At 46.8% G+C, this 13071-nt stretch overlaps 1 protein-coding gene across 1 annotated transcript in view; it reads left to right on the top strand.

The window, feature by feature from the left end:
* The window catches only part of Cpne4 (copine 4), a 131990-nt gene that overhangs the window by 62925 nt on the left and 55994 nt on the right, over window positions 1-13071 (top strand). The window contains exons 3-4 of the mRNA XM_042666020.1: window positions 9570-9641; window positions 12327-12401. Of these exons, the coding sequence (XP_042521954.1) occupies window positions 9570-9641; window positions 12327-12401 (147 nt within the window). The remainder of the gene's footprint in view (window positions 1-9569; window positions 9642-12326; window positions 12402-13071) is intronic.

Raw genomic sequence — 13071 nt, 5'->3', positions numbered from 1 at the left:
TTCCCCTCCCCAAATTAGAAAAATGTATATACAAGATGCAGGGCACCAGAATCAAATATAGTGACAACAGGGGTTATACCATGGGGGAAGAACATACAAAAGAAACAAAAAAAATGGCATAGTGGGCTGGGAAGGTGGCTCAGTGGTAGAGCGCTTGCCTTGCATGCCTGAGGCCCTGGGTTCAATTCCTCAGCACCACATAAGCAAAAAGAAAAAAGCTGGAAGTGGCACTGTGGTTCAAGTGGTAGAGCGCTAGCCTTGAGCTGAAGAGCTGAGGGACAGCACCCAGGCCCAGAGTTCAGGCCCCACAACTGGACCCCCCCCCCCAAAAAATGGCATAGTACACTATAAGTACATTATAAAAACAACAGCAAGAAAGATAAAAACTCTTATATAGTCCTATGTACATAGCTTTTGGCCTTTTCTGCTTGTACTAAACTTATACTAGTTATTGCAAATAAGGGAAACCATGGGACCTATGTTTCTTTGGGCCTGGCTTACTTCACTTATAATTTTTTCCAAGTCTTTCCATTTCCTAACAAATGGGGCAAAGTCATTCTTTCTGATGGAGGCATAGAATTCCATTGTGTTGTGTGTGTGTGTGTGTGTGTGTGTGTGTCACATTTTCTTGATCCATTCATCTACTGAGGGGCATCTGGGTTGGTTCCATAGCTTAACTATGGTGAATAATGCGGCGATGAACATGGTTGTGCTGGTAGCTTTGGTATAACCTTGTTTGTGATCGTTTGGATAAATGCCCAAAAGTGGGATTCCTGGGCCATAGGGCAGCTTGGTGTGTAGTCTTTTGAGGACCCTCCATACTGCCTTCCAAAGTCCCACCCCTTCTTGATGAAGATAAGAGCAAAGTTGCTCTAACGATCAGCAAACACTGACCAGAAAAGAAATACAAGTAGTGGAGGGTAGAAGACAGTGGTGTACAGCTCAGGTTGTGGGGAACAGAAATGGGGGTGGCTTGGAGCAGCACTTATCTGTGGCCTAACTTATATCCCACTCAAACTGTCTTAGCAGTCAGACTCTGACAATGGTCATCATTTTCTATCCTAGGGCCATGTTGAAAACATCCCGCTCTGCTTGTTTTCTTTCATGTGTAGGGGTTAGAGGTAAACTATAAACATAGATGAAAACATATACAGGGCCATATACATACATACACACACAGGGAGAGACACAGACACACAAACATATTGACTCAAATATGGTACAAGGATTCCGAGGGTGGAATTCCTTTGAACAACCAACTTCTAGTTTAATAGCAGTGGGTGTTGGGGGAAGGAAAGGATGGTGGGCAGGTGATGGAGAGAGAAAGGGTCATTCAAATTCAATGGACATGCTGGGCACTGGTGGCTCACGCCTGTCATCCTAGCCACTCAGGAGGCTGAGATCTGAGGATCACGGTTCAAAGCCAGCCCAGGCAGGAAAGTCCCTGAGACTCTTAAGTCCAGTGCACCACCAGAAAACCAGAAGTGGCGCTGTGACTCAAGAGGTAGAGCTCTCGCCTTGAGCTGAGGACAGCGCCCAGGCCCAGAGTTCAAGCCTTATGACCAATTCCCCTCCAGAAAAGCAATAGATAGATACATAGATACCTAGACAAAACAAAGGCAGAGAGGCAGGAAGGAAGAAAGGAAGAAAGGAAAACGATCTTCTCCCTAGCTCACAAGTAGACCTGAATACCCTCAGCCATCCCTAAACCTCTTATCCAAGATTGATTTAGGGGTTCAGGGATGTGCCTATGGCCAGTTCTAACTGGGAAATGTAAAGATTATGAAGACACGGTTACTCTCAGCCTATGATCCTAGGACCACTGTAACCGTCCGGCAAAGATGAGAGCCCAATGATGTGAGTCGGAGCTGCTCTATCTGTGGACTCTGTATTATGAGAAAATGAATGTCCTGCTGTGAAAACTATTTCAGATGTGATTTTCCATTCCTGGAGCTAAAGACATCGTGATTGACATCTCAAATCGGCAGTGTTTATCAAACAAGAACCGGGCTGGCTGAAATAGGGCAAACCAAGTTAATGTTCTTAATCTGTCGAAGTAAGGAGTATGTAGGAGTGAACCCCACCCTCACCCCTACCCCCCCCCAAAAAAGAGATTAAAAATAGGCCTTTCTAATTATGCTGGAATACTTTGGTTTCTTTCTTTCTTTCTTGTGCTGGTCCTGGGGTTTGAGCTCAGGTCCCTGGCGCTGTCCCTGAGCTTTTTCTCCTCTGGGTTAGTGCTCTACCACTTGAGCCACACAGCTTCATTTTCAGATTTTTTGAGGGGTGGTTATTTGGAGAAAAGCTTCTCACAGACTTTCCTGCACGGCCTGGCTTCCACCTGTGATCCTCAGATCTCAGCCTCCTGAGTAGTTAAGGGTTTTAGGCATGAACCACTGGGGCCCAGCTAAAACAGGGGTTTAAAGCCAGATCTCTGAAATCATTCGGGGAGGTAATTTGGGCAAGTATTTTAATAGTTGTTTTTTTTTGTTGTTGTTGTTGTTGTTTGGTCATGGGGCTTGAACTCTGGGCCTGGGTGCTGTCTCTCAGCTCTTCAGCTCAAGGCAAGCGCTCTACCACTTGAGCCACAGCACCATTTCTGTTTTTTCTAGTGGTTTATTGGAGATAAGAGTCGCATGGCCTTTCTTGCCCAGGCTGGCTTTGAACCGCAATCCTAAGATCTCAGCCTCCTGAGGAGCTAGGATGACAGGCATGAGCCACTGGCTCATATATATATATATATGATATATATATCATATATATACACACATATATGTGTGTATATATAAAATTTACTTTATTGTTTTATAGAGATGATATACAAAGGGGTTACAGTTACACAGCTCAGGGGATGAGTACATTTCCTTTCATACAGTGTCATCTGTTCCCTCCTTCTTTTTTTTTTTTTTTTGTCAGTCGTGGGGCTTGAACTCTGGGCCTGGGCGCTGTCCCTCAGCTCTTCAGCGCAAGGCGAGCGCTCTACCACTTGAGCTACAGCGCCACTTTCAGGTTTCTGGTGGTTTATTGGAGATAGGAGTCTCACGGTCTTTCCTGCCCGGGCTGGCTTTGAACCGTGATCCTCAGATCTCAGCCTCCTGAGTAGCTAGGATTACAGGCGTGAGCCACCAGCGCCCGGCTTGTTCCCTCCTTCTTTCTCCCATCTTACCACAATGGAGGGCCCAAGGAGAGAGAGAACACGTCCCCCCTCACACACACACACACTCCAAAAAAACCATACAGGAAGTCACAGAGCCAGAGCCGTCTCCTCCCGTCTCCTCCCAAAGTTTCCCAGGACCATCTGCTATACCATGCTCTCCCTTCTGTCTTGCGGAAGGAGCAACAGACTCTTGGCTTAGGAAAAGAAAACAGCACCCCTCCACATGCTAACGGGGGTACACACACAGCCAGTGATGTCCCACTGAGCAGGAAGCATTTTTTAAAAAGGGAAAAAAAAAAAGGCCAAGGAAGCAAATAGAAAGGCCATGTCCCGGGACTCCAGGAGGAACTGTATGTTCTTGGCAGATGGCTGAGGGGAATGAATCATCGGGACATGGTTATGTGCTGTCTGATCCTTGGGTGTCTCTCCAGAAGGGCCAGCTAGCATCACATTCGTATCCTGTTTTATTGTTCGTTACATTTCCTATTCTTTTATTATTTTGTCCGTATACCTATAGTTCAGCCACCAGGGGACATCTCCCCCCGCCCCCAAGTCATAAACCATACCCATATTTATTGACATCTCAGAGACTATTTTGTTCACCAGGTAGTGGGCTAGGGCAACTCTGTCTGTTACTTCTTATTTCTTTTTAATCAATGCGGTGTGTTAGCGAGGGAGACACTACCATGGTGGTCCTCTTACAGGCAAAGAAATTTTAGACTAACCTGGGGAAAAAGTTACAGAAGCAACATCAGACAGCTACGAAGTACAGGACCCGGGACTTAAATCTGTTTTGTTCCAAGTTCTTCTTCAAAGAACTCATGCCCAATTGGAAAACACTATGTAGATTCAGATAGATAGATGATAGATAGATAGATAGATAGATAGATAGATAGATAGATAGATAGATGATAGCTAGAGATATATTCATATATTATATAATATATTGTATTTATAATAAATGTAATATACTTTATTTATAATATAACATGTTATTATATATTTTACATGTTATATACAGTATTATATAATATATGAACATATAGTATTTATAATATAATATAAATTATATATAATATAATATACAAAGTATATAATAATATTATATATTATATTATAATACAATATATAATTTATAATATAATATATTATATTCCTCCTGGAGTCCCAAGTCATAGCCTTTTATTTACTTCCTTGGGCATTATAAAAAAATTCTCTCTGCTCAATGGGAAGTCACTTGGTCTGTTTGCATCCTCATTAGCATATATATTATATACATATTCATATAATCTTTAAGTAGTTGTACAAAGGAGTTGCCATTCAACAAAGCAACTTAGTAATACCATGCGTCTTGATCAACATCACCTCTTTGATCATTCTCCCTCCGTCACTTTTCTTAATTTTGTACACTATGCATTGAACTGAATTTTTTGACTACATTCTTCCTTCTCCCTCCTGACATTATATAGATTTTTTTTGTCAGTCATGGGGTTTGAACTCTGGGCCTGGGCGCTGTCCCTCAACTCTTCAGCTCCAGGCTAGTGCTCTACCACTTGAGCCACAGCGCCACTTCCAGTTTTCTGGTGGCTCATTGAAGATAAGAGTCTCACGGACCTTCCTGCCCAGGCTGGCTTTGAACTGCAATCCTCAGATCTCAGCCTCCTGAGTAGCTATGATGACAGGTGTGAGCCACTGGCCCCCTGCAAGGTATCTTTTTCTTATGATTCAGATGAAACAGAAGCCCAGAGGTAGTATAGCTTAGGGAACAGAAATTGTTTAGTGCTTTGGGTTGTTAAATCCAAATGCCTGGTGTTGAATGTGTGTGCGTGTGTGTGCGTGCGTGTGTGTGCATGTGTGTGTGTGTGTGCGCGTGTGTGCATGCATGTGCGTGCGTGTGTGCATGCGTGTGCGTGCGTGTGTGCGTGCGTGTGCGTGCGTGTGTGTGCGTGTGCATGTGTGTGTGTGCGTGTGTGCGTGTAGGTGTGCGTGTGTGCGTGCGTGTGCATGTGTGCGTGTGTGTGAGTGTGTGCGTGTGTGCGCGCATGTGTGTATGCGTGTGTGTGCGTGTGTGTTTGCGCGTGTGTGTGCATGTGTGTGTGTGTGTGTGTGTATGTGTGCACGCGTGCATGCCAGTACTGGGACTTGAAGTCAAAGCTTCCTCCTACTTTCACTTGGCTTTTTAAAAATTTATTTATTTGCTCAAGTTCAGCACTCTACCATGCCTCCAGTTCTTTTTTTTTTTTTTTTTTTGGTCCGGTCGTGGGGCCTGAACTCTGGGCCTGGGCGCTGTCCCTCAGCTCTTCAGCTCAAGGCTAGCGCTCTGCCACTTGAGCCACAGCGCCACTTCCGCCTTTTTTCTTTTTGCTTATGTGGTGCTGAGGAATCGAACCCGGGGCCTCAGGCATGCAAGGCAAGCGCTCTACCACTGAGCCACCTTCCCAGCCCCCCTCCAGTTCTTGTAGACTCCTCTGCCCAGGGTTTGGCTTTAAAGCTCGATCCTCAGATCTCAGCCTCCTGATGACCGGAGACTTAAGATCTCAGCTAGGATGAACTGGGATGAGCCACTGATGCCTGACTGGTGTTGGATTGTTATTCTTTTGGTCCACATGAGAAGCTTGTCACCATGGCCTGGTGGTGATGATGATGATGATGATGACGATGATGATGATGATGATGATGATGATGACGACGACAATATTGTTGGCACCACCAAGCTCGCGAGTGAATGCCTGACCTATGATCATCAACCCTGTGGTCAGTGTGAAGCCTTAAAAATGCTCTCTGATCACAAATGCACTCAGATTGGGGTGCATTGGAAAGTGGAAACCCGGGGTATCGATCTCTTAAAGTAGTCAAGCCCCGGCCATACTGAACCATAGGCCGATCTACTCTTCTAAGCAAGTATGAGAGGAAGTGGTGACATGGCTTCCAGCAGGAGTATTGGGTAGAGGACCAGGACCCCAGGATGCTGGGAGTTATCAGGATAGGGTGAGCTTCGATGTTAGTTAGCCTTCTGCCTCCTAAGCCAAACAGTTTTCCCTCATGCCAGTTTCCTCTTTCTTTGGATCTCGGTGGGGAGAAAAGAGTTTGCGGGGCAGGATCCTAGCTCCCTGGTTTCTGATGATGGGCTCAGGGTCAATGCAGGGACCTGAGCATCCTGGTGAGCAGATGCTACAGATGCAGAAGAAAGGCATTTGTAAATCAGCTCACCTCCCCGCCAGAGCTCCTAAGCCAGCCAGCGAGGCCGGGCCTTTGCTGACCTGTGCTGGTATAGAGAAGCCCTAGAGACTCACATTCTACCTCACACCAAGTTAATTAATTCATCCCTGGCTTCCTTGTGTCCTTGATTTGGAAATCTATGCCTCTCGGGAACGATTTTTGTAAACCAAGCAGGTATTGTGTATGTTTTCTTTTTGCTTTTTTCCTCTCCCCCCCTTTCTTTCTCCTTTGAAATTCTATGCTAGGTTAATTCAAAATACAAGTGTTCTCTTTTCTCCATGTTAGGCTAGAACTGGAGATGCTAAGCTTTGGGGGAAGCGCAGAACATCTTTGGCTTAGTTAATGGTTGTTATTATTATTATTATTATTTTAAATCGGTCATGGGGCTTGAACTCTGGGCCTGGGCGCTGTCCCTCAGCGCTTCAGCTCAAGGTGAGCCCTCTACCATTTGAGCCACAGTGCCACTTCAGGTTTTCTGAGTGGTTTATTGGAGATAAGAGTCCCACGGATTTTCCTGCCCTGGAATGGCTTCTAATGGCAATCCTCAGATCTCAGCCTCCTGAGTAGTTAGGATAACAGGTGTGAGCTACCGGTGCCTGGCCAATGCTTCTTTCTTAACTTTTTAGTGATGAGGGACCCTTTGGGGTATCTTTGGTAATCAAAAATCATAATGCAAGAGATCAAAGACACATTGGCCGGGCCCCCTCTCTCTTCCCCAGGGACTTGATCTAAAGCATCTTCAGAACAATTTCTCCCTCCCTCCCCCCCAAAAAAAATTATACAAGGCAGGCACCTCTCATCCTAGCTACTCAGGAGGCTGAGATCTGAGGATCACAGTTCAAAACCAGCCCGGGGCAGGAACATCCATGAGACTCTTTACCTCCAATAAATCACTCAGAAAACCGGAAGTACCCCCCCCCCCCCCCCCCCCGTGGCTCATAGTGGTAGAGTTACTAGCCTTTGAGCAAAAGAGTTCAGGGACAGCATCCAGGCCCCCAGTGAGCCCTATCACCCACATAAAAGAAAAAGACACCTTGCAAAAAACAAATCCGCCCCCAAGTTTTTCCACTGACTTCCTCCTAGGTGGTCCATAGAAAAGACTGTTTTTTTCTGGACGCCTTCTATCAGGGGTATCTTACATCCGCAAAGCCTCCTTGTCCCTGCTCAGGGAAGAGAGCGGGCGGGCTCCTGTTTGCCAAGGAACACCCCATTGGTGGAAGCTTGGCGGAAAAGATCCCAAGCACCTAAGCCACGTGGAGCCTTGAGGCCCTGTTCTTTTGGATCTATGTTGTGTCTCAGAGCTATGAAGGATAACAGTCATCTGAAAGCCAAGCGCTCTACACAGCTCTCCCTCTCTTCCATGAACCCCACGCTTACTGCATGCGTTAGCCATCAGGATGAAACGGTGCTCGAGGCTGACCAAGTCTGTACGGAAATCTTTTTGTCCCAATGATCTTATTTAACCCTCAGAAAAGTCCCTGGAAAGGGGAGTTTGGGGGTAATTGTGCCAATCCCTTCACTCGTTCACCTGCTAAGCACCTACACGTTGACGTCATCTGCTTCTGCCCATGCCGTTTTCAAACAGGGAGGTGAGGACTTCAACCCAGGCGTCTGAGCTTAGATCTGTGTCTCTGCAATTCTGTGCCTGGACCCTGTGGGGTTCACCCTTGGGTTAAATGCTGGGGTGGGCAGCTGTGACCCCATGATGCGGTACAAAGGATTAAGTCAGAGGACTTCGGACCAGCGCCAGCTCTCCTCTGGCCTTGGGGCCAGACAAACCTTATTCTTTCTGGGCCTCCAATGTCAGTGGCAGCCAGAACAAACTACTCATTGATCTCCTACTTCCTCATTCTCTGACAAGGCCTAAGGTCTCTGTGGTCAGCCTGGTTCAGTTGCTTCCAAAGCAGCAAAGCCTGCGCCTGGCAACAGGTGGACTTCATGCCGGCCTGGTATCCCTGCTGTTTTTTGCCCGGTAGTCCCAAGAAGGACAACATGAATGACACTGTCTTCCTTATTCATCATGATGATTGTGAGAAAAAAAAAAAACACATGATGGCTCATTTCGTGGGAGCTGAGATCAGAGGCCCCGGGAGATAGGAAACAAGTCTGTTTTGTCGACTCTTTGGGATAGCCAGTTGTATGGCCAAACACCCTTTGCCTAGGAAGTCAGGTCTCCCAAGAACTTACCTGGTAAGAGGCAAGTTCTTGGCATCCCATATGTGGTAATGCTGTTTCGTCTAGATGAACAGAGAGGGCAGGCTCTCCCCACCCCTGGGAACACAGCAGGCTGGAGGCGGGAATGCTGAGGCCACGTGAAGAACCATGGGGTTGGATGAGTGACGTGGATGAGACAGGAAGACAAGGGAAGGAACGGTGTCTGGGCAGTGAAGTGTGGATCCAATAGAATCCAGCCTGGAGCAAAAAATTAAAAACCGGAAAAAGAGATAAAGAACAGGGCCCAGGCCTTGAGTTCAAGCCCCAGTCCTGGCTAGGGGGGACAGAAGGAGGGCGGGAAGGGGAGAGAGGAAGGGAAGGAAGGAAGGAAGGAAGGAAGGGAGGGAGGGAGGGAGGGAGGGAGGAAGGAAGGAAGGGAGGGAGGGAGGAAGGGAGGGAGGGAGGGAGGGAGGAAGGAAGGAAGGGAGGAAGGAAGGAAGGAAGAAGGGAGGAAGGGATGGAAATAAGGGAGAGAGGGAGAGAGGGAGGAAGGGAAAGCAGAAAGAAGGAAAGAAGGGAAGGAAGAAAGAGAGGAAGGAAGGGAGGGAGGGAGAGGAAGAGAGGGAGGGAGGGAGGGGAAGGGAAAGGAAGGAAGGAAGAAAGGAAAGGAAGAAGGGAGGGAGGAAGGGAGGGAGGAAAAGAGGAAAAAGAGGGAGGGGAAGGGAGAGAGAAAGGAAGGAAGGAAGGAAGAAGGAAGGAAGGAAGGGAGGGAGGAGGGAGGGAGGGAGGGAGGGAGGAAGGAAGGAAGGGAGCAAGGAAGGGAGGGAGGAAGGGAGGGAGGGAGGCAGGGAGGCAGGGAGGGAAGGAGGGAAAACCTGATTTATGAGAGGCATAAGGTTGAACCTGGGAATACAAATCGACAAAGATACCACCATTTCGAGCGGCGCTATGGATGCAGGATCCTGTGGGGAAAAATAACTTAAAATAGACACACAGGTACATGACGAGGACCTCTTCCTTTCTGTTTCCTCTTGGACAGATTGTTTCCCAGAGGAAGCTGTCCAAGTCCTTGCTGAAGCACGGGAACACGGCCGGCAAGTCTTCCATCACGGTGAGCCTCTCCTGTCGGCCCTCCGCCTCCGACGGTTCCCCACAATACACACTGCTCCCCTGTCTAGTCATCGTGGCTGTTAGCCGAAAGTAACTCTTGATCGCGCGAGCTCCACTCTTGATGGGTCGAAAACAATATCTGCTTTTAGTTTAATTTAAAATAAATATATAGGGCTGGGAAGGTGGCTCTGTGGTAGAGCACTTGCCTTGCATGCATGAGGCCCTGGCTTCGATTCCTCAGCACCACAGAAGCAGAAAAAAACCTGGAAGTGGTGCTGTGGCTCAAATGGTAGAGTGCTCGCCTTGAGCTGGAGAGCTGAGGGACAGCGCTCAGGCCCAGAGTTCAAACCCCACCACCACCAACAATCAATCAATCAATCAATGTATGTATAGATCTAAGTAATCCTGTGTTTAGTAGGTACAGAATTAGGTACCATAACTCCCAACTATCATACAGAAGAGGAAATGTTCAATGCTGTTTTCTCTGCTTCTTAAGCAATAAACCAGACCCTGGGGTAAATACTGTTAAAGTCTTAATTCTCACAGAGAGAGAGACAGAGACAGAGAGAAAGATGGTATATGTGTGTGTGTGAGAGAAACAGACAGACAGAGACAGAGACACAGAAAAGCAAAGTGGCAAGAAAGGCAAATTGTCAAGAGGAAAAAAAAAAAAAAAAACCAAACTCCTGACTTTGTTTTTACTCAGTTTTAGTCAAGTATTTACTTTTTTGTTATTGTTGTTGGTCATGGGGCTTGAACTCTGGGCCTGGGCGCTGTTCCTCAGCTCTTCAGCTCAAGGCAAGCGCTCTACCACTTGAGCCACAGCGCCACATAAAGTCTTCTTAATTTTAGATATTTACATATTCCTCTTAATCTTGGGTCCTTGGATCAAATAAAACAATGACTTCAACAGCTTCTGGAAAATGTTAGAAATTCATGACCTCTACAGGTAGAAAATAGGGTAACTTTCCTAAGCTTTCTCAAAGCATATAATGGTGTAAGAATATTAGAGTCTGAGAGAAAGCCCTATAACAGGAAAGACAAAAGGGAATCAGAAAAACTGGGTGCTGGTGGCTCACACCTGTCATCCTAGCTACTCAGGAGGCTGAGATCTGAGGATCATGGTTCACAGCCAGCCCTGGCAGGTAAAGTCTGTGAGACTCTTATCTCCAATGAACCACCAGAAAACCAGAAGTGGCACTGTGGCTCAAGTGGTAGAGCGCTCGCCTTGAGCTGAAGAGCTGAGGGACAGCGCCCAGGCCCAGAGTTCAAGACCCATGACGGACCAAAAAAAAAAAAAAAATCAAATAAAAAGTATAACTATGATTCCTGGGTTACAAAGCAGTTCCTACATGTCTCCTATTAACCCTAGACTTAAGATTTGCAATTGCCGGAAGCTTCTCCTGTGTGAGGTGAATGTCTCTTTAACATTAGGGACAAATACGTTTGCAAAAGCTACCATTGGGTATTCAGAGCCGTGAATCATGGGAAAGTTGAGCCCTGAGAGAATAGAGATAACATTGAATTAAATACCAGGGTCTCAAAATATCCCATTTGATAAGGGTTTTTGTGTATCATGGTCCCCGAGCACTTGATTAAAAATCCTAATGTTATTTATAAATGATCTAACCTACATGCAGCCACCCTAGACTCTGGGTTTGGCAGGCTTTTATTGTTACTGTTTTCCTACCGACTTTTCTCACTGACTTCTGTTCCAAGGCCTTAAGAGTCATGGGTTATTAAATATTGGAAGGGGGATTTCTTGTGACATTTGATGTTAGTCAAAAGGTTGAGAAAGGACAGGGAGTAATTTCTCATAAAAGAGCTTCTTAGAGAATTTCATTTCTCCGCCTGTACCAGTGTTGTTTTGTTTGTTTGTTTGTTTGTTTTGTCAGTCCTGGAGCTTGAACTCAGGGCCTAGGCACAGTCCCTAAGCTTTTCTACTCAAGGCAAGTGCTCTACCACTTGACTCACAGCTCTACTTCTGGTTTTCTGGTGGTTCATTGGAGATAAGAGTCTCATGGACTTTCCTGCCTGGGCTGGCTTTGAACCACGATCCTCAGATCTTTGACTCCTGAATAGCTAGAATGAGCCAGCAGAACTGGGGCTTTTTTTTTTTAACCACTTTTCCTCCTCCTCCTCCTCCTCCTCCTCCTCCTCCTCCTCCGCTTCCACCTCCGCCTCCTCCTCCTCCGCCTCCTTCTCCTCCTCCTTCTCTGCTTTCTCTTCCTTCTGTCTCTCCTTCTCTTCCTCTCTCTTTCCTTCTCCCTCCTTCCCTCTCTCCCTCTTCTCCTTCATCTCCTTTTCTCTTGAATCCCACAACAGTCTTTGAGAAGTAGGAACTGTTTTGTAATTTCCCGATGAGGGAAAATACATACATACATACATACATGCATACATACATACATACATGCATACATACATACATAATTATGTATGCAAGTCTCACCCAATGCCTGGTGACCTGTAAAGAAACTCTTAGCCAGGTGTCAGTGGCTCACACCTGTCATCCTAGCTACTCAGGAAGCTGAGATCTGAGGATCACGATTCAAAGCCAGCCCAGGCAGGAAAGTCCCTGAGACTCTTATTTCCAATGAACCACCAAGAAACCGGAAGTGGCGCTGTGGCTCAAGCGGTAGAGCGTTCCCCTTGGCTCTGTGGTTGATGGGTGCTTCTCCCTCCTCAGGTGATTGCTGAAGAATTATCCGGCAATGACGACTACGTGGAGCTTGCGTTCAACGCTCGGAAGTTGGATGATAAGGTAGGAGCTTCGCCATTACACCTATGGAAGTGTAAACACAGCACCAGATGTTCCTGCAGATGTTCTGCATCTCTTCCAAGCCTTGTGGTTATGAAGCCCATCACAGTTCCAGAGGGATGTGCTGAATTAAATGAGACCTTCCCCCCACCTCCCCCGGAAGCCAGGAGCAGCTGATGATATGGGAGTGGGGAGCAGGGGAGGTGACTTTAAAATAGGACATGTAGAGGCTTGGGCTCAGGGCCTGGGCGCTGTCCCTCTGCTCTTCAGCTCAAGGCTAGCGCTCTACCACTTGAGTCACAGCACCACTTCTAGTTTTCTGGTGGTTCATTGGAAATAAGAGTCTCACGGACTTTCCTGCCCGGGCTGGCTTTGAACTGCGATCCTCAGATCTCAGCCTCCTGAGTAGCTGCGTTGAGAGGCGGGAGCCACCGGTGCCTGGCTTTAAAACAGGACAACTGATGATGATGATGATGATGATGATGATGATGATGATGACACCACAACTTCCTTAGCTCCCAGGATGCCATCGGTCAGCTGTGTCCTCGGAAAAAATAGGAATATGAACCCCTGGCATAGGAACATTGTTAGGAGGAAAACAGGAAAATGTAAAAAGAGAAGAAAAGTGATACTTATTTAAGCACTGGTGCTTGGCCAGATCTTATCTCACACA

The sequence above is a fragment of the Dipodomys spectabilis genome, unplaced genomic scaffold, assembly GCF_019054845.1.
Source record: "Dipodomys spectabilis isolate Male_0828 unplaced genomic scaffold, ASM1905484v1 ptg000360l, whole genome shotgun sequence".
Classification (NCBI taxonomy): Eukaryota; Metazoa; Chordata; class Mammalia; order Rodentia; family Heteromyidae; genus Dipodomys; species Dipodomys spectabilis.
The sequence above is the reverse complement of the archived record's forward strand: the minus strand, read 5'-3'. Positions and strand labels throughout refer to the sequence as shown.